Raw genomic sequence first — 21,117 nt, forward strand, 5'->3', positions numbered from 1 at the left:
GACAATAATTCCTTAATGCTGATGGAATCCATACTGGTGAGAAGAGGAGGCTTCTGCACTCCCTTCCTTTTTTTTTTTTTTTTAAAGATTTTATTTATTTATTTGACAGAGAGACACAGCGAGAGAGGGAACACAAGCAGGGGGAGTGGGAGAGGGAGAAGCAGGCTTCCCACCAAGCAGGGAGCCCGATGCGGGGCTCTATCCCAGGACCCTGGGATCATGACCTGAGCTGAAGGCAGATGCTTAACGACTGAGCCACCCAGGCGCCCCTCCCTTCCTTTTTACCTTATTTCTAACAGGAACAGTGGATCAAAGGCAAAACAATGAGGAAAAAAAAGGAGAAGGCGAAGGATCAAGGCAAGACAAAATTATGCCCACACTAGGACCATCACCCATGTGCTTCGCAACTTTAGTAGTTTTATTTATTTATTAAATTTTTTAAATTTAAATTCAATTTAATGAACATACAGTGTATTAGTTTCAGAGGTAGAATTCAATGATTCAAGTGCCCTCCTTAATGCCCATCACCCAGTTACCCCATCCCTCCACCCACCTCCCCTCCAGCAACCCTGTTTCTTTTCTGCAGTTAAGTCTCTTATCGTTTGTCTCCCTCTGTTTTCGTCTTATTTTTTTAATTAATTATTTATTTATAATTTTTTTATTTTTAAAGATTTTATTTTATTTTTTAAGTAATTTCTATGCCCAATGTGGGGCTCGAATTCACAACCCCTAGATCAAGAGTTGCACACTCCACTGACTGAGCTAACCAGGTGCCCCGCAACTTGAGTAATTTTTTAATTTATTTTATTTTATTTTTATTTATTTGACAGAAAGAGACACAGCAAGAGAGGGAACACAAGCAGGAGGAGTGGGAGAGGGAGAGGGAGAAGCAGGCTTCCCACAGAGCAGGGAGACCCGATGAGGGGCTTGATCCCAGGACCCTAGGATCATGACCCGAGTCGAAGGCAGAGGCTTAACGACTGAGCCACCCAGATGCCCCAGTTCTAAGCATTTTATAGAAATAAAAAGTTTTGTATAATTTCTCAATCCGACTACTTGAACAGATCCAGAGAGGATCTGGCTCAGAGATGTCACCAAATGCTGGAGAATCAAGACTTCCTACCTTGAGAGATCCCTAAGAGCTGCATCAGGACTTCATACTAATGAGCATTTGCCCTCAGTGGCTTTTCAGTACCTGTACCTTCAGCTCCTTTCATAACACTCCTCTGAAGGGACTATGAGGCTAACTCCCCTCCCTCACAACTGCAGCCTCCTGTTGGGACTTGCTTAAAAACTGGAAGGGCCTTATGGTAATCCTTCCTGGAATTGCATTACCTGTGGAAGGAAGTGAGTAACCATGCTTCCAACATGCACCTGGGCTCACTGTCAGTGTCAAAGACAAAGCAATCTCTGGAATGTCCAGGGCCACTGGGGAGAAGTGGCCCAGCATTGTTAGACGCTTCTCAAATTGTTCACCCTGGAGCAGGTACTAAGACTCAAACATACTCCTTTTTTCTCAAAGACTAGAGGGGCAATATAATTGGCCGAGCCTGGGGGTTCCTGGAACAGAGTAGGTAATCCACAACAAATGCCAGTAAGTGAGTTAGAGTTAGCATTACCATGGCAACCCATCCAACCTCAGGCTTCCAAGGATAAAACCATGATCTATCCCATTTCTCTTACAGTCTGAAGACCTTAAATTCAAACATCTGTTGACAAAGACATAGGGCCTGTCTCGGTTAAGTGATACCATCAGTCCTCATTAGCCTTCTCCCCACTCTCTTGAAAAGCATAAAGAAAATTACCTTTGGCACAGAAGAGGCTTTTAAGCCAAGCTCTTCACAGCATGCCTCAAATTGAGTATCTAGTTAAAGCACGTAATTGTAAAAAAGAAAGAAGTGTGCTAGATAAGTTGACACAGGATCTCTAAATGTAGCTGAAAGGACTACTACTGTCTTCAAAGATATCTTTCTTAGATCAGGTTTCCAAGTAGAGAACTATGTAGTGCAGGAGACAGGAAAGTGAATCACTAAGAATCTTAATTATCCCCTCTCTCAGGTTTCTATCGCTGAAATTCCCCTCAGATCATCATCTAGCCTCTTCTAACTTCTCTACCGAATGTCTTCATGATTTCAGTCTCTCAGCCCCTTCTTATGTCTTAGCCCATCACTCACTTGCCTTTGTGTGTAGCCTGGAGCTCGGCTGTTTTTTGGAAGTATAATGGCCATACAATGTTACATTAGTTTCAAAGTTAGCCTTTCTATATCATGCTTGTTACCTATCATTATGTATATATTATAATAAAATTTTAAAATCTTAGATCCTTCCTTTACTTACATTACTTATATACATGGACAAATTGCCTTTAAAAAAAAAAAAAATCTGTCGTTCCAACTCATCATTCCATATTCCCACTTCCTTCTTTCAAGTTCCCAGTGAACTTTGCCTTCCCTGCCTATTCTTCACTATTTCCTGGGCGAGCTCTTCACCTGCCAATTGGTTTCTGTCTTCATGTTACACTCCTGAAAAAACTGCCTAAATTCCAGATCCAAAGCTTTTTTACAGTTCCTCATCTTACCTGTCTCACTGAAAAATTCTCTTGCTTTGGCTTCTGGGACATTAAATTCTCTAGTTTTCCAATCTAATCTACACAGAGCAGTGAATTTCATCCTCCTAAAGCTGATTTGACAGGTTTGCCTTAAAAATCTTTAAAGGTTATTCACGGCCTACGAAGTTAAACTGTAGCTTCATGTTCCAGGCGTCCCACTACTAGCTTTCCTGGCCTTTACACCACCGCTCCCCTAAATACTCACTTTACTCTGGCCATGATGGCTTCCTTGCTGTCCCTCAAACATTACAGTGTTTACTACCTTGTTATTCTCCTGTCCCATTTTCCTATGTTCCAAGTTTAGCCACTTTTCAAGGCTCAAATGTTACCTCCCACATGAAAGTAAGCTAGATGTGCCATCTCACCCTTAAGTATCTGTGGATGAAGGATTAGCAAAACTGCTCTATGACCAAATTTGACCTTGGGTTAACGTTCTGGCTCTGTTCTTGAGAAAAAATATTACTAGACAAGATTGTTGATCAGAGGTAAAATGACCTCTGATCATTTATACTTCGAGTAGGTGAAAACTACAAATTCCTGGTGGGAAGGTCGAACTTTGTGCTTCTCCGAATGCAATGACTTATAACTGGGAAAGGTCTCTTGGTGACCTAGAAACTAAGTCTATGGAGTTATAACAAGAGATCGCGGCTCCTGTTGTACACAGGGCTTCTAGGTCAGCATAGCTCTTGCACCTGAGCTATCATCTGTCTGTGTGTGCAGAGAATACTTCTTGGATTACTGTGTGAACTGCCATGAGGACCACTCCAATGGAAGAGAAACACTCCATAATGCTGGGCTAGCAAGCTGTTTTGTGTCCTCTATGCTTTTGATTAAACTGGTGACAAATGAGACCTATACCTATTCAGGTCTTATGGATCTAAAAAGCTTCCTTTGTTAGGCACCCACCAGAGATCCATTATTTAGCTCACAGCTATTCATTTTGTGGGAGCTACCTACTCTCAAGATCTGAGGTTAAGACCATGTCTTTTTCAGCTAGTAAAATCTTTGTGGTTATGCTGTGTGATCTGGGTGAGGGACTTGAACAATCTGAGCCTATCTCCTCACCATTAACAGAGGAACAATGGTTTCCAACCTCAAAGGGCCGCTGTGTGGATTAAATAAGATATATGTAAATGTTTCCTAAGCAGGAAATGCTATGCCTAAGTAGTAATATTAGGAGCTTTATGCCAACACACAAATTAATCGTCTTTCTTCTAAATATATCTGTACAAATGTAAAATTTATTAAACAGTTCATTTATTTTTGCCAATTTTCATTCTGATCTTTGAAAAATTAGTAAAAACAAGTTTGATAAAGGAAGGGCCAAACTGATATGAAGCTGATGTCATCCTAAGAACTGCCCTGCCCTCTTTCTAACCCTGTCTGGTCTGCTGCTGGAAGGAAAACAGGCCCCCAGCATTCCCAACGCAACAACAGGAATAAGATACATAACTTGTCCAAACAATGCCCAAGGTGTTTAGCAAGGTGCTGCAAATATTTTAAGCCCAAGGACTGCCAGTGAAGTGACACAGTTAAAATCCCCCTTTTATACTCCTGTAACCTCTTAGATCAAATGCTGAGAAGGAACATTGTCAAGAAATATCTTATATGCTCAGGTATATAAATAAGATAGATGAGAATCAAGAATTTTGTAATTTGTCTGTAGGTTTCACTTGTAGGTAGCAGTGTAAAATATGTGTATGAACAGAAATCAGACCTGTTTTACTTGTGGTTGGGGAAAGGCCACACAATCAATATACCAACTCTTCAACAACAGGGGAATGGTGGTTATAGCTTGGCCAAACCACTGAAGGTTTTTTCTTTTTTTATTATTATGTTATGTTAATCACCATACATCATTAGTTTTTTTACCACTGAAGGTTTTATCACAGACTTCACCTCCACGATGAAAGGCTACTTCTGCTCCTTTTCTTTGTGATGCTGGACATAAATGTATATATATGTCCACATTTATTCCAGTCCTATTCTTCCTTAAGCCTTATAAAATATGATCTGAATACTGCTCCCTTTCCCTTTGTGCTCATCACCCAACATCTAGGACCCAGGTGTTTTCCACTTTCCTTAGAAAATCATATTTTCCTCTCTAAACCTAACATTAGAAACTGTATTTGAGTATCAAGGGGTCCCATTCCCTCCAGACGTGCTTGAGTATTTTTCAAAAAATGAAGCCAAGATCACATCTGTTACAGAAATAAAACTGTATTGGCAGGACAGACCACATGAAAAGCAAGACAATCTGACTTACTTTGGGATCTATTCCTTTTTCACTGGGAACATTTTAGCTTTAAAATCTGGCTGACTCACAGTGAAATACTAACCATAGCTATACGTAACTTAGTAAGGCACCTTAATTTTATTTCTTAAAAGATTTTATTTGAGAGAGAGCACAAGCAGAGGGGAGGAGTAGAGGGAGAGGGAGAAGCTGAACAGGGAGCCCGATGCAGGGCTTGATCCCAGGACCCCAGGATCATGATCTGAGGCAAAGGCACACACTTAACTGACTGAGCCACCCAGGCGCCCCAAGGCACCCTAATTTTAATGATCCTTTGATACTGTGATGACATTTCATTAACAGAATAACTATTCTACAGTAAAAGTGAGCACATATAACTACTAACTCAGAATTTCATTCTGTATAAAATAGGAAAAATGGTTAAGGCTCTAATGTGGAAGTAGGGCTGAGGACATGGGGAAGGCCCGTCACAAAGCCTCCAAAAAAACTGCCCATCTTACAGTGTGTAAAGATACTGGCTGCTGGTGAAGTGTGCGAGAAGCAGAATCAGGGAATGTTTGCACACTTGGATGACTGGCAGTACAGTACAGTGTATGTTCGAGTCATGTGATCAACACTCTTTCCATCAAAAGCAAAATGATCTTGTCCTTTTCTGTGGTCTTTCCATTACCCTTACAGCTTTCATACAGAAGTGGTAAACAGTGTTCAACTGCTGAAGGCTATGAGAAGGGCACAAGAACCTCCCAGAAAGAGTACATGACCAAAACTAAGGACCTAACCTGGCTCCTACAGACAAGCTAGGTCACCAGAAAAATCTTTCATCATGTTTGCATCAATAGCAAGTACAAACCTTGGAGCTACAATCAAGATTTACTTATAAGGCTGGAAAAACGAGGTAAAAGCTTGTTAGCTTCACCTAAACCACAGTGAAATGTATTCAACACATACATAAGCTTTCTTCAACTTCTTTGTGTGGCAGCCTATAGGTTTTGAAACTGATAATGCTTTGTAAGAAACTTCAATGTTCGGAGACCAAGAAAAAAAAATCACTCAAGGGGAAAATATAACTAAAGAACATTTATTCATTTTTCACTAAGACTTTATCTTGAGCATGTAACTAAACTGTCACTACCCCCCTACCCCAACCTGAAGAAGGGTTAGTACAGTGAATGTTATAAAGCAGATATGAACAGTTTGAAGGACTGGAACCAAGATTAACTGACAAACAACTTCCATCTAAATTATCATAAAAATGTTTAAGTAAAAAAAAAAGGGAGGGGAAGGGGACAATGGGGGTTTCAGATTGAACAAGATCTTCACATTTCATCTAATACATTCAATCCTGGCTAGAGTATACCAAAATGGAAACAGGATTACTATAATACAGAACTTCCACTACAGCACGCTGTACACACCTGTGTTCCAAGCCCACCCCCATCCCCCTACTGCTTCTAACTCAACTATTTCCCGGCCTGTTGGGCCTGCCGACGAAGGAGCACGTAGATCTTCTCTTTAATCCAGTCTTTGTTATAGGGCTGGTATGTCTGGGTATCAGCTCGGTAACTGAGGAACAGAAAGGCAGAAGCAAAGTTATAATGGTCAATTACTGTCGTGTTTTTAAAACCCTAAATTATAACTGCCCAATGATGGCACAGGTGTGCATGTTTATACATGGACTTAATGAAAACATAAAAGAGCTGCTTACATTACTGAATTTTAAGCCATAGGAACTTTAGACCACCAAGTACAATCTTAGAGCAGAAAAAGAAACCAAGATCTAGAAATCTTAAGTTAAATGCTCAATGTGTTACACATCTACTTCTTGACAAAGTATGACTAGAAACCGTGTGTTCTTTCTATCTAGTTAACAACTTTTATGGTTTCTTTAGTAATTAAAATATAAAAACCAAACACTGGTACAAACTTGAGATTTGCTAAATTTATTTAGAATTAACTAAAAAATCTTTAAAAAACATGTTACTACCAAAAGATTTCCTCCCTGTAAAGTGTTAAGGGAAAACTTTTAACCTATATTTCAAGATTTGCTTTTTTTTTTGGATTTTATTTATTTGAGAGAGCGAGTGAGCATGCTCGAGTGTGTGAGCAAGGGGAGGGGCAGAGGGAGGAGAAGCAGACTCTCCACTGAGCACGGAGCCCAACGTGGGACTCGATGCCAGGACCCTGGGATCATGACCTGAGCTGAAGGCAGCTGCTCAACTGACTGAGCCACCCAGGTGCCCCAGGATTTGCTTCTTAAAATAAATCACGCTAGAGGCTGGTAGAGAATTAATGGAAGACATAATAAGCTTCAAAATGGCTCTAATCAGAAGAGGGTCAGGAGAGTAAGTAAGTAAAGTAAGTAAGTAAAGTAAACCTGCAGCATTAGCAATGAGACTCCAGTGGGACTCCAGGCGTTCTGAGGCCAAGGTATCACCAAATAGCCAACCACTCAAGATATCTTTAGAAGACTCAAATAGTGACCTACCACTGAAATCTCATTGGTTAAGCAATAAAATCATTTTTGGGGTAAAAAACTAAGGCTAGAGTATAAAAAAGCAGACAATAAGTAACCAGAGATTGCACAAATAAAAATCACTTCAGTGTTTCAAAGCCATGTGCACCATGTGGTAGAAGCACTACATGGCAAAAAAAAAAAAAAAGCAGCACTACATGGCATCCAAGAGAGATAAAGATATACTTTGCCTAAAAAAATAATAAAAAAACCCAACCTAAAGGATACTTTAGAAAAACAAAATTATTTAATTTATCAATTAGTACTTATCTGAATCAACTCACTTAATCCTTATTACAACCCTGCAGGTAGATACTAATTTTTTCTTAAGATTTTATTTATTTGTCAGAGACAGAGAACACACAAGCTGGGCGAGCGGCAGGCAGAGGGAGAGGGAGAAGCAGGCTCCCTGCTAAGCAGGGAGCCTGATGAGGGGCTCGATCCCAGGACCCTGGGATCAGCTTAAAGACTGAGCCACCCAGGTGCCCTATTAGTGCCTCCTAATTAAATAAGGGTTAATCTAGTCTGCTTCAGAAATGGTTCAATAGTCTACAATATTTATATCAACACTGGAGAAAAACTAAAGAAAGAACAATTTTTCAGAACTGTATCAGGGTGGGACAGACTCATTTAAGATTTATTTATTTGGGGCGAGGGAAGTGCATAAGGTCGGGGGGAGAAGCAGAAGGAGAGGAACAAGCAGACTCCACACTAAGCACAGAGCTCAATGCAGGGCTCAATCCCAAGACCCTGAGATCATGACCTGAGACGAAATCAAGAGTCAGATGCTTAACTGACTAAGTCACCCAGGAGCCCCAACAAAACTTTCATATTGGGGGCGCCTGGGTGGCTCAGTCGGTTAAGCATCTGACTTTGGCTCAGGTCGTGATCTCAGGATCCTGGGATTGAGTCCTATGTAGGGCTCCGTGCTCAGTGGGGTGTCTGCTTGACCCTTTCCCTCTGCCCCTCTCCCCCAGTCATGCTCTCACGTACGCTCTCTCAAATAAAATCTTTAAAAACAAAAAAACCCTTAAAAAAAAAAAAACCCCAAAAAACCTTTCTTCTTCTTATTAATATATTTCATTAAAGACCAGACCTGGGGTACCTGGGTGGTTCCGTTGTTAAGCGTCTCCCTTCAGCTCAGTTCATGATCCCAGGGTTCTGGGATCAAGTCCCGCATCAGGCTCCCTGCTCAGCGGGAAGCCTGCTTCCCCCTCTCCCACTCCCCTGCTTGTGTTCCCTCTCTCACTGTCCCTCTCTTTCTGTCAAATAAATAAATAAAAAATCTTAAAAAATAAATAAAGACCAGACCTAAATCACTGGGATGTTTTGAGTTAGTTAAGTAAAACTCAAATATTCCAACAAAATACAAGTTTTCACTTTGGTGAAACAGCAAGTCCTGGCCTGGCCCCAGTCATAATCCAGGAGTCACAGGAAGTGCCTGTGAGTAGGACGTATATATTTTTCAAAAACATATTTACTTCTATGACAGTATCTGCCATGTAAGATTCAAGCACCTGATTACTGAAGATCATCTCATTATAAGGTATTCTCATTTTCCTTTGTCATGAAAACAGAATCATCTTAGTTTTAACCCAAAGCCAACTGCTTTAGGACAAAGACTTTGAGGGGGAAAAAACCTAAAAAACAAAACAAAAAACACCCCCCCCCCCAAACGACTTTGGTTTAAGAAACCAAGATCAGGACTTTGAACTTCTCAGCATTCTCTCTGCATACTAACTTCCATCAATTAGCAAAATTCTCAAGCTTTTCCTGTGCCATTAGCTTTATGTTGCCAAATTAATTTATGAGCCATATGTAGATGAAATATTACTATATAGTAGTCAAAATGCAAAGATCAGTGTGAGGCATACAGTGAGCTCAGAATACCATAAATCACCTCAAACAGCTGGATATACAACAGAAAAATACACCTTAAGAGATATGGTGGCTAATACTTACACAAGGCAGCTGAGGTCTGCCAGATCGTCAATAAAATCAAACAACTGACTGATATCATATGTGATAGAGGGGCTGTTGGGATTCATTCTCTTCAGATGTTCTTCATACATTTTACAAACACCTAAGAGAGGAGAAAAACCAAGATCTTACAATTGTATAAACTTTAGATATGGATAGCATATATATAACATATATATAGCAATACCATAGTATTTTAATTTTTTTTAAGGATTTAATTTTTTAAAGTAATCTCTACACCCAACGTGGGGCTTGAGCCTACAACCCTGAGATTAAGAGTCGCAAGCTCCACTGACTGAGCCAGTCAGGCATCCCCTTAATATTTATTTTTATAAAGTTGGGCTGGGAAAAGAAGAGTAAGTTGGTCACTTTTGTTTTAACGTTTGTCACTAGCAAATTTCTTTTAATTTTATATATTCGCCAGAATGTTAAGTATTTTATGCCTTAAAAATAAAATAAAATGATTACTTCAAGCCACTAGGTCTAAAAGAACTTTACAGACTTGGCATATGAGAGTTTAAACAAGTGATGACAGTGTGAGTCTTATCAGGTTTTTCAATAAACAATATTCCTAAAGCCTCAGAATAAAGAAAAACACCGCATTTGGGAATGATGGATGACAAATAGAGGCTTTTCTATCCTGCTTTCAAATTTTGATACAATGCAAAAAACAAACAAAAACAAAACTGGCACCGAGGAAGAGATTGTCATGAGTACTTTAAAAGACTGGACTCTGGATTCAGAGACTTGAATTCTAGTTCTGTCCTTTACTAACGACTCCATCCCCAGAACTACTTGTCAAATGGTGAGAACAACAATATTCTCGATGGAGCTATGGTGAAGGTTATGCAAAATGATGCATGTAAAAGCATTAGCACATGTAAGAGCATGTAGGTACTCAAATATAAGTCATACAAAGACAATGAACAAAATCACTGAGAGCAAGCACACATTAATATAATTATCTAAAGAGCACATTTAATTTTTATTCAGTGACATACTCCTGTTGTTCCCACACAATGGAAACATAACCTTTTCTGTCCATTCCCACTATCAAACGCTTTTAATACCACTATGATGAATGAACAAGCGAATAAATGTCATCTGGGAAAACATGTCCTATCCTCTACACTCAGGTCCTTCATGTACCTCTAAATTGACTTCGTAAACTTCCCAATAGGAAAAAAAAAACCCAAAAAACCACTAAGTAATATTCAACGACAGATCTATGAAAAGCTCTCTGAGTTAGGGTTTTTGACTGATCCTGGTACACCACACCATGATCACAGAGTACCACTCACGAGTTACTGAACGGAAAGGTCAAAGTAGAAAGGAAATAAAAACCAGGAAAATGAATTCACCATGTATCTTAGAAAGGCACTGACCCATTGCTACCATGATATTTAATGGTGAAAGACTAGATACTTTCCCACTCAGATTAGAAAGAACACTAGAATATCTACTCTGTCATTTGTAGTCAACACTGTACTGGAGGTTCTGGCCCGGGTGACTTGACAAGAAAAAGAAACAGCAGGCATTCAGATTGGAAAAAAAGAAGTGTAACTTCTCTCTTCACAGAGGACACGATCTTGTATACACAACATCCTAAGGAAACCACACACACACGTGGGCGCACGCGCAAAACCATTAGAACTAATAAACGAATACAGCAGAACTGCAGGATATGAGTTAATATACAAAATACAACTGTATTTCTATACCCCAACAATAAACGATCTGAAATTAAGTAAACAGCTCCATGTACAACAGCATCAAAAAATAAAATCCTTAGGAATAAATTTAATAATAAAAAGCACAGAATGTACACTGAAAGCTATAAAATGTCACTTAAAGATTTAAATAAATGGAAGATCTCATGTTCATGGATCAGGAGACTTAATATTAAGATGGTAATCCTCCCCAGGAACACCCGGATGGCTCAGTCAGTTAAGCATCCAACTCTTGATTTCAGCTTAGGTCATATCTCAGGGTCCTGAGATCTGAGCCCCTCATCAGGCTCCCCCTGCTCATGCTTTCTCTCAGATAAATCTTAAAAAAAAAAAAAAGATGGTAATGACCCCCAAAATGATCTATAAATTCAATGTAATCCCTATCAAAATCCAACCTAATTTTGCAGAAATTGACAAGCTGATCTTAAATTTGATATGAAAATACAAGAGGCCCAGGATAACCCAAAAGATCTAGAAAAAGAACAAAGCTGGGAAGACTCACACTTACCAATTCCAAAACTTACTATGGAACTACACTAACAAAGACCGTATGGTACTGCTTATACATAAGTATGGGCATACAGATCAATGGAACAGAAAAGAGGGTCCACAAATAAACCCTCACATTTATGGTCAATTGTTTTTTGACCAGGATACAAAGACAAAACTTGATGAAGAAAGAACAGTCTTTTCAACAAATGGTGGTAGGACAACTGGAGAGTCACATGCAAAAGAATAAAGTTGGGCCCACACTTCACATCATAAATGGCCCAGAGACCTAAATGTAAGAGCCCAAACTATAACACACTTGGAAGAAAATACAGGCACAGATTTTCATGACTTTGAACAGGGCAGTGGAATCTCAGATATGGCACCAAAACCATGAGAGGAAAAAAATAAATTGGAGTTCATCAAAATTTAAAACTTTTGTGCTTCAAAGGGCACTATCAAGAAAGTGAAAAGATAAGCCACAGACTGGGAGAAAATCTTTGCAAAACATATATCTTGATAAAGGACTAGCATCCAAAAAAAGAACACCCTAAAACTCAATAATTAAAAAAAGTAAACACCCGGGCGCCTGGGTGGCTCAGTTGGTTAAGCGACTGCCTTCAGTTCAGGTCATGATCCTGGAGTCCTGGGATCGAGTCCCAAATCGGACTCCCTGCTCCGCGGGGAGTCTGCTTCTCCCTCTGACCCTCCCGCCTCTCATGCTCTTTCTGTCTCATTCTTTCTCTCTCAAATAAATAAAAAAAATATTAAAAAAAAAAAAAAAGTAAACACCTCAATTAAAAAGTAGGCAAGGGATCTGAAAAGATACCTCACCAAGGAAGATATACAGATGGCAAATAAGCATGATGCAAAGAAAACTACAAATTAAAACAAGATATCGCCATATACCTATTAGAATGACAGAAATCCAGAACACTGACAGCACCAAATGCTGCGAAGGATGTGGAGCAGTAGGAATTCTCATTCATTGCTGGTGAGAATGCAAAATGGTGCAGCGACATCTCAAGATAGTTTGTCAGCTTTTTACAAAGCTGAACACAATCTTACCATATGATGCAACAATCACATTCCTTAGTTTACCCAAAGGGGTTGAAAACTTAGGTACACACAGAAACCTGCACTCGAATGTTTGTAGCAGGTGGATCATAACTGCCAATACCCGGAAGCAATTATGATGTCCTTCAGTAGGTGAATGGAAAACCAAACTGTGGTATATCCAAATGACAGATTATTCAGCAATAAAAAGAAATGAGCTATTAGGCCATGAAAAGGTACTGAAGAATCTTAAAAGCACACTCTTTGGGGGCGCCTGGGTGGCTCAATTCATTAAACGTCTGACTTCGGCTCAGATAAGGATCTCAGGGTCCTGGGATCCCTGCTCAGCGGGGAGTCTGCTCAGCGGGGAGTCTCTCCCTCTGCCCCTCCCCCTGCTTGTATGCTAACAAATAAATAAGTAAAATCTTTAAAAACAAACAAAAAACCCCACTGTTTTGTGAAAGAGCCAACCTGAAAAAGCTATATACTGTGTAATTTCAACTACCTGACATTTTGGAAAAGGTGATGCTGTGGAGACATTAAAACGGTAAGTGGTTGCCAGAGGTTTGGAGGGAGGAACAGGTGAAGCACTAGATTTTTAGGGCAGTAAATGGTAGATACCTGTCGCTATATAAGCCAAAACCCATAAAATGTCCAAAGCAAAGACTGAACACTAATGTAAACTATGGCCTTTAGTCAATAATGTATCAGTACTGGTTCTACAATGGTAACTAATGTATCACACTAATACAGGATGTTAAGTAGAAGGGGAAACTAGAAGGAGAGGGTAGAGAAGAAGGGGTGTGATAGAATTCTCTGTACTTTTTAATCAATTTTCCTGTAAACCTGCAACTACTCTAAAAAAACTAAATCTATTAATTTAAAAAGATATGGAAGAACCTCAAATGCATACTGCTGAGTGAAACCAGCCAGTCTGAAAGGGCGACATATGGTAATGATTCCAACTCTATGACATTTTGGAAAAGGCAAACTATGGAGGGGACAATAAGACCAATAGTTGTCAGGAGGCAAAGGGTGAAGTGGGGAGGAGGAATGACAGGTGGAGCACAGGAATTTTTAGGTAAGTGAAAATTGTTCTGTATGATACTGTACCAATGGATATATGATGTTATGCATTTGGTAAAACCCACAGAACTGTACAACACGAAGAATGAGCTTTAGTTAATAATAACAGACTTCAGTTAATAGTAGACTTTAGTTAATAATAATGTATCAATACTGGGTTCATTGGGGTGCCTGGGTGGCTCAGTTGGTTAAGCATCTGTCTTCGGCTCAGGTCATGATCTCAGGGTCCTGGGATCAAGCCCTGTGTCCAGCTCCCTCCTCAGCAGGTAGTCCGCTTCTCCCTCTGCCCCCCCCCCCCCCCCCCCCCCGGCTTGTGCTTATGTGCACTCTCTCTCTCAAATAATTCTTAAAAAAAATATTGGGTTCATCAGCTACAAACATACCACACCAATGTAAGGTGTTATTAATGGGGGAAACTGTGGAGGTGGGGAAAGGGAGTACAAGGGAACCTTAAACTGCTCTAGAAATAAAGTGTATTAATTAAAAAGAAAAAGTTAGGCTTCACTAAAATCAGCAGAGGTTGGCAGAGTACCTGCAGAATCAAAGACCAAACATAATAATACAGATAAGGCAGCACGTGCAAAGTCTACCATAATGGTCAGCAGAGGAAGGGTCCTGAAATGAGGGAAGAACAAGAGCTGCTCTTCTTTTAAAATTAAAGAGAATCTGCAATCAGGAAGGCATGGTGCCAACTTAACCTAGATGTCTCTAGTTATTACTAGTAGTTTTTTTCCCACAGATCTACCCACTGTTGGCTTTACAAGGACAGATTTTAAGGCTAACCCAGTTAGCTTTGGATAATCAACAAATTGAGAGACATGCCCAGCAGCAGAAACAGTGAATATAAAATCTTTATAGGAAGAAGTGAAGAATGGACAATTTGCTAAAAAGGGTACAGAATGTGCACAACTGGTTTACTTGATATAATGATTAAATGTAAGGATGAATCCAATTTGTGATGATCCAATCTATGTGCTCTCATCTAATGGTTTACTGAGTAAAGAAACATTAAGGGCTAATAGTTTCCTTCAGGGTGGTGTCAGCTTACCAAATGCGTAATAAATTATACTTATTTGGTTCAATTTGCCTTTATTCTCTGAGCTAACTTTTATTTTCTAACACTGATGGAATGTAACCAAACCTCAACAGCTTTTAATGTTTATTTGTTCAATGAGCAGACTAATAGGTTCTGAAGGTATCCCTAGAGCCTGTCTTAACAACTCTATAGTGCTTGAGTTTAACCAGAATACATAAGGAATAACTGTTAAGATATTTACATATCACAACAAATACTGGAGTATCAACATAACAAAGGGAGGCTTCAGAAAGTCATTCATTGTAATCATGAGCTGGAAAAAAAAATATATGCAGCAGAAAGATAATATATATAATCAATGTTTCAATATTCAACAAATATGGTCCTTAATATCCTCCTTCCCTGTTCAAATTAATAATTCAAGAAATCTGGAGGAAAAACAAGCCCAGTTCCTAAATGAGACATGTTCTAATAGTGAAGGTTAGGAAAACAAAAATACAAACTTTTGATTAGTGTTTAAACTCACCTTCCATGCATTCATTCACAGATTCATAGTCAGCGTAAGTTCTGCCTTCTGGCCTCTTGGTAGGCTGTACCAGCAAAATGGTGTGAGACTGCAGGGGGAAAAGTGATTTCAACGTAAGTTTCTAACTCATATTTGAGAAATTCATAGTATGATATAAAATCCCCAGTCACGACACAATGATCATTGGTTATTAAAACACTATTAGGGTGCTTGTCCTACATTTATGCCTTTGTGTAAGCGTGGTGTCAGAAGGTGGACTGATAGCTTCTCTGTAAGGACTCCCAGTCCTTTTTTTTTTTTTTTAAGATTTTATTTACTTGAGAGAGAGGGCACGAGCGAGAGCACAAGCAGGGGGAGCAGTACAGGGAGAGGGAGAAGCAGACCCCCTACTGAGCAGGGAGCCCGACATGGGGCTCGATCTCATGACCTAAGCCGAAGACAGCCACCCAACCAACCGAGCCACCCAGGCACCCCAGGTCTCCCAGTCCTTAAGGGCTGTTTTCTCCAACTGTTGTACTTACTGCCTGTAAGCAATCAGCATAAGCTACCTTGTACTGTTTTTTTTTTCTTTCCTTTCTCCCCAACTAGATATTATATTTTGTGAGAAACATAAGTATGTATGTAGATGTGACTCCACAGTTGTGCTAAGGTTGGAAAAAACATAAATCGGATCCAGTGCTTACAGTCATTAATAGTGTTTCCCTTTTTCTCCTTTTATCAGTCTACATCTGAGTTTTTATTAAGGGACTTAATAGGGCTGGAGATAGAAAGTGACCAGTGGAGACAGAAAACCTAAGTGGGTTTATGAGAGCACAAGCAGAGGGAGAGGGAGAAGCAGACTCCCCACTGAGCAGGGAGTCCGACATGGGGCTCGATCTCATGACCTAAGCCGAAGACAGCCACCCAACCAACTGAGCCACCCAGGTGCCCCAGGTCTCCCAGTCCTTAAAGGCTGTTTTCTCCAACTGTTGTACTTATTGCCTGTAAGCATTCAGCATAAGCTACCTTGTACTGTTTTTTTCTTTCCTATCTTTCTCCCCAACTAAATCATAAACCCACTTAGGTTTTCTATCTCCACGTTCACTTTCTATCTCTAGCCCTATTAAGTCCCTTAATAAAAACTCAGATGTAGGCTGATAAAAGGAGAAAAAGAGAAACACTATTAATGACTGTAAGCACTGGATCCGATTTATGTTTTTTCCAACGTGAAGGCAGAAGATAAATAGGCAGTATAAAATTAATATATAGTTAACATTACCCTAGAAAAACCATTAAGCTATTCACCCAGTAGACGACTCACCTTAAGAGGCTATACTATCTCAAAATCACGTATTTTTAAACACTAGAATCACACGAAATAGATGATCAACTGTGACAACTGTGAATATGCCTGAAGAACAGCAGATAGACTTAACATCTTCCACCTCATCATGCTCAGTAGGAGGCATGTTTTTGTTAGTGGGTCTATTTCACAGTTTCTCAATCTCTGTACTTTTACAATTTGGGCTTGAAGGGTCCTCCTTATAGAGGCAGTCCTGTGCACTGTAGGATGTTTAGAAGCATCCCTGGCCTATTCCCACTAAATACCAGTAGCACTTGAACCCCCTGCCTCCTCCTAGGCAAAACTGTGACAACCAAAAATGTCTCCAAACTATTGGTCCTATCGAAATTATGGCCCCTTCAATCTTTTGCCAAGTGTGTAAAGTCAATTAATTAAATGCAAGTATGATGCAACCTCACTGTACACCCAGTCTTCAAACTATTCACATTCTTCTCTTTTACTGTACTATTATTTTGGGGTCCAAAAAATACTTTATGACAGGTCCCCCAAACTGTTTTGAAATGATCAGAATTTTCAACCATCAAGATATTGGAACTGAATAGTTGAGGCCTAGAGTTTCTGAATAAGCACCAAAAAAACCCCAGTACTCTGAACACTATATAAAAATCAAAGAAACTGCTCATATTCCTCCCTCCCCATCAAGAACTAACTCATTCTGATGAAAAGTTTGAGAGGATTTGAGATAAAAATAGACGCTGGTGACAAGAGATGAAGGGTAATTGGCCTTTGTTAAATAGGCATTATAAACCAGAGAAAGCATTTTATTAGATTATTTGTTATACAGAATTTTTTCTAAGTCACTTACTCAAAAAAAAAAAGTTTCGATGGGTCATATGTTGAGAAGAAAATAATTTTATAGAAACCACACTAGCATTCCTGCAGTAGGGCTCGCTCTGTATATTAGCCACACCAGTTGCTACTATATTAATTTTGTTCTCATTCTAATGCAAATTAAGGGACTAATTTACTTAAGAGAGTAAAGATATGGAAATGGCTATTCAGTATGCTACTGTTTACATCTAGTCTTAGAATGAACTTCTGACAAAGCTCACTATTTTCAATACTTACTACCCAAAGATTAGGATTAAAAACTAAGAACAAAAAATGACTAAATTTACAAATCTGTAATTGAAACGAGTATTATTTTTAAGTGGCAGTGCTTTCCTATTAACATTTTAAGATCATAAAACTTCCCAAATCAGTTTTGATCACTTTCTTCTTACTGGAGCTATTTTTGAAGCTGTTTGGTTTTATTTATTTTTTTTCTTTTTTTCTTTTTTTTTCTTTTTTTAAAGATTTATTTATTTGACAGAGAGAGACACAGTGAGAGAGGGAATACAAGCAGGGGGAGTGGGAGACGGAGAAGCAGGCTTCCCGCGGAGCAGGGAGTCCGATGCGGGGCTCGATCCCAGGATCCTGGGATCATGACCTGAGCCGAAGGCAGACGCTTAACGACTGAGCCACCCAGGCGCCCTGTTTGGTTTTATTAAAAAACAAATATATATGCAAAATATAAGTACATATAGGCAAATACATATATACTTAAATTTCTCACAATAGAAAAAAAAATTGCAAAATCTAAATCAGGAAAAGATATGCAGAATTACCTTAATAAAATTCTTATTCTCTCTGATTACCAGGCACAAGTCAATCACTTTAATAGTTAATCCTGACTTACTTTTTAAAAGTCTCACACACGAATTCTAAGAATCACTGTACTGCTACAGAAGAACAATACATACGATTTGCACATTAGCTTCAAATGCTTCTCCCAAACTACCAAAAAAAAAAAAACTAAACAAAACACCAAACAACCCACACCTAAAGCTTTTATCTTTAATAAAGCAAAGGTATTTAAGACTATTGAACCAATAATTGTTTTACATACAAATTCTAATTTTTAATGCTACTTGGCCTGAGAAGAAATTATCACTGATATTTGCCCAACAAGAATGGGTTAATTGCTGTCACTTCCTCAGATTTTAATCTAAGCATTATAACACAATACCAAATAGTGACATAAAAGGCAAAGAAGGAAACTAAGAGATCAAAGACTTGTCCAAAGTCACATTGCTAGTTATGACAAAACAAGAACTGGAAACCCAGCCTTCTAATTCCTAGTCCTCTCTGGGAAACCATGTTGGGTCAAACACTGAAACATTTCAATTCAGAAAAGTACAACCTCAAAAAGTTCCTTGCCAACAACAGCTGCATAACCTGTTAACAGTAACTGCGGCAATCAGAAAACGAAAGCTGAAGTGTGGAAGTAACCATGATTCCTCATAATCCCTGTGGAGCATCTCCTTTTTGGTGGAATAAAATAAAAAATACAAACAAAATACCCAGTCACTCCACTACCACCCCGATCAGATTCTAAGGAACCCTCAGCTGAGCCTATCTTTTCAGCTTTCAGTCCCAAGAGAATGAGTACGAACAGGATTGAGAGCTGGGAGAAACGCCAAATCAGGCATCTGGAGTCTTGGAAAAGAGAAAAAACGTTATATGTATATTTAAAGACAGAGCACAGCAAAACAAAAGAGAATAGTTGAGAAAGCGCACTACAAAGCGAAGACGACCCCTCCCGGCCCACACGCTGGGTGCAGTACACTGAATCTGTCAGCTTTGGTAACAGGTTTGTCAGACACCCCTCGGCCATTGTTCCTACATTGGGCCAGAGAGTCTGGAGGGAAAAAACAGCATCCCCACGCCTGCCTCTACCGAGCTGCAATTGGGAGAAAGCGCATCCTCCACACCGCACGCCTCGCCGGAGCCCGCAGGCGGGCGCGCAAACGTAGGGCGGACCCGGGCTCCGGGGCCTAGTGCCAGGCCAAGCGTCTCCGCGGCGGGAAGGGGAAGGGTCCAGCCACAAGCTGGTGGGCCGGGGAGCTGCACGCTCGCGCTGGATGGGGTGGGGAAAAGATGTACAGGGCTGGGACCGCCCCGGAGGCTGGGGGACCGGGGAGCCGCTGAGGCCTTTCTCACCATCGCGCCAAACTCTCTCGCTGCAGCCGCTGCCGACACCGCCGCCGCACACGAGCTTAGCCGCAACGCCGCCAACAGCCAATCCCCGCGAGAGGAGCCGCCGGAAGTCGTCAGAAACGCACCGCGAAAGCGCCTTTTGGACCATAGAGGCGCGCACATTTCCGGCAGCTAGAGCGGATACTGACTCTGTCTCAGCCATCTTGGATAAGGGCGATGACATACAAAGGGAATTGCTGCGGAACTTGAAAAATATCATTTCTTCTCAAGACACTGTCTTCCTTACTCTCGTTATTAGACGTACGGCTAGAGTGGACAAAGATATAGACTCTGACACCAGACATCTTTCATTAGCCCTACTCAAAAATGGCGGTAGCATAAGACTCCCGGGCCATAGGTCGGTTGTAACCCGGAAGTATTCTTCTAAAGGACGGGGCGGTGAAGCAATCCGGAAGTGGATGTAATGAAGAGGTGCCACTTGGCGGCCATGGCAGCTGTAGTATCGGTGGCTCCGGGTCAAGGCCCAGCGGAGTGGAGTAATATGGGCAGCATCGGGTATAGGGCAGGGACAGCTTCGTATCAGCTTCGCTGCTGAACCCCTGAGCCCATCGTTAGAGACCTGCAGGACTCTTTCCCCATTCTAGACTCGGAGGAGAGTTGGCTGGGACTGGTGGGCTGGTCCCAGCCTGGGGGGGACTGCCCCAGGGACATAGGGGCGCCGGGAGAAAGAACAAGTTTGCTTGGGTTTTCCTCCTTTTCCTGCTGCCCCCTGGGACGTTGTCTGTGGAGGGAGTGGGCCCATTGTGCCACCATTCCGACCATTGAAGAAATCGCTCTTCCGCATACCTTTAACTGTTAACCGTAGGGAATCCAGTGACTGGCATCTGAAAACGCAGGGGCCGGGACCTGAGATTGCTGAAAGTTCTGTCTGGTGTTAATATCAGGAAAAAGGGGCTGTTTCCAGGTGCGTTCCAGAGAAGGGTTTCGTGAACACGTCTGCTGGTGGGGAGGACGAAAGAACTGGAAAGTCCACTTGTTCTCTTGGAAACACCACACGCGTTTAAGAACCTAAGGACCCTTTGAAGCCACTGAAAATTTGTAGTCTGCTGGCGGTGGGTAAATAAAGGAGGACAGAATGGATGATTTCATCTCCATTAGTCTGTTGTCTCTGGCTATGTTGGTGGGATGTTACGTGGCTGGAATCGTTCCCTTGGCTGTTAATTTCTCTGAGGTAAGAAATTCTCAATTTTCTGTCAGCTGTCAGGATGGCTGCTAGGAAGTAGTGACAGTTGTAAAGGGAAGCTGCTTCCCCAATTAATCTCAGAGCTAAAGGTCTTACTAAGGAGGGCTATCTTAAAAAGATGTATAGCATTTCATAATAGAAACGAACCTCTTTTTAAGCACTAGAGTCCTCAATTTGGGGTGGGTGGATCCACCGAAGATCCTGGGGTACTCTGAACCTTGTGAAATGGCACACAAAAATTTAGGGCTCTGTGCTTTTTCCTGGAAAGAGACACCA

General features: G+C 40.6%; 2 protein-coding genes across 3 annotated transcripts in view; one reads left to right on the plus strand and one right to left on the minus strand.

Moving 5' to 3' along the window:
• Positions 1–5,924: 5,924 nt before the first annotated feature.
• ERH (ERH mRNA splicing and mitosis factor) lies at positions 5,925–19,694 on the minus strand. Its single transcript, XM_032405406.1, has 4 exons — positions 19,602–19,694; positions 15,278–15,365; positions 9,337–9,457; positions 5,925–6,425 (listed from the first exon to the last, which is right to left on the minus strand). The coding sequence occupies exons 1-4, from the start codon at positions 19,602–19,604 to the stop codon at positions 6,323–6,325; spliced, it is 315 nt and encodes a 104-aa protein (XP_032261297.1). The 5' UTR covers positions 19,605–19,694; the 3' UTR covers positions 5,925–6,322.
• Positions 19,695–20,068: 374 nt separating this feature from the next.
• The window catches only part of SLC39A9 (solute carrier family 39 member 9), a 53,221-nt gene continuing 52,172 nt past the window's right edge, over positions 20,069–21,117 (plus strand). For both annotated transcript variants that reach the window (XM_032405407.1, XM_032405408.1), the window contains exon 1: positions 20,069–20,829. In XM_032405407.1, coding sequence (XP_032261298.1) covers positions 20,734–20,829 — 96 coding nt within the window. In that variant the 5' untranslated portion in view covers positions 20,069–20,733. The remainder of the gene's footprint in view (positions 20,830–21,117) is intronic.

The sequence above is a fragment of the Phoca vitulina genome, unplaced genomic scaffold (genome assembly GCF_004348235.1).
Source record: "Phoca vitulina isolate PV1807 unplaced genomic scaffold, GSC_HSeal_1.0 scaffold7, whole genome shotgun sequence".
NCBI classification, from domain to species: Eukaryota; Metazoa; Chordata; class Mammalia; order Carnivora; family Phocidae; genus Phoca; species Phoca vitulina.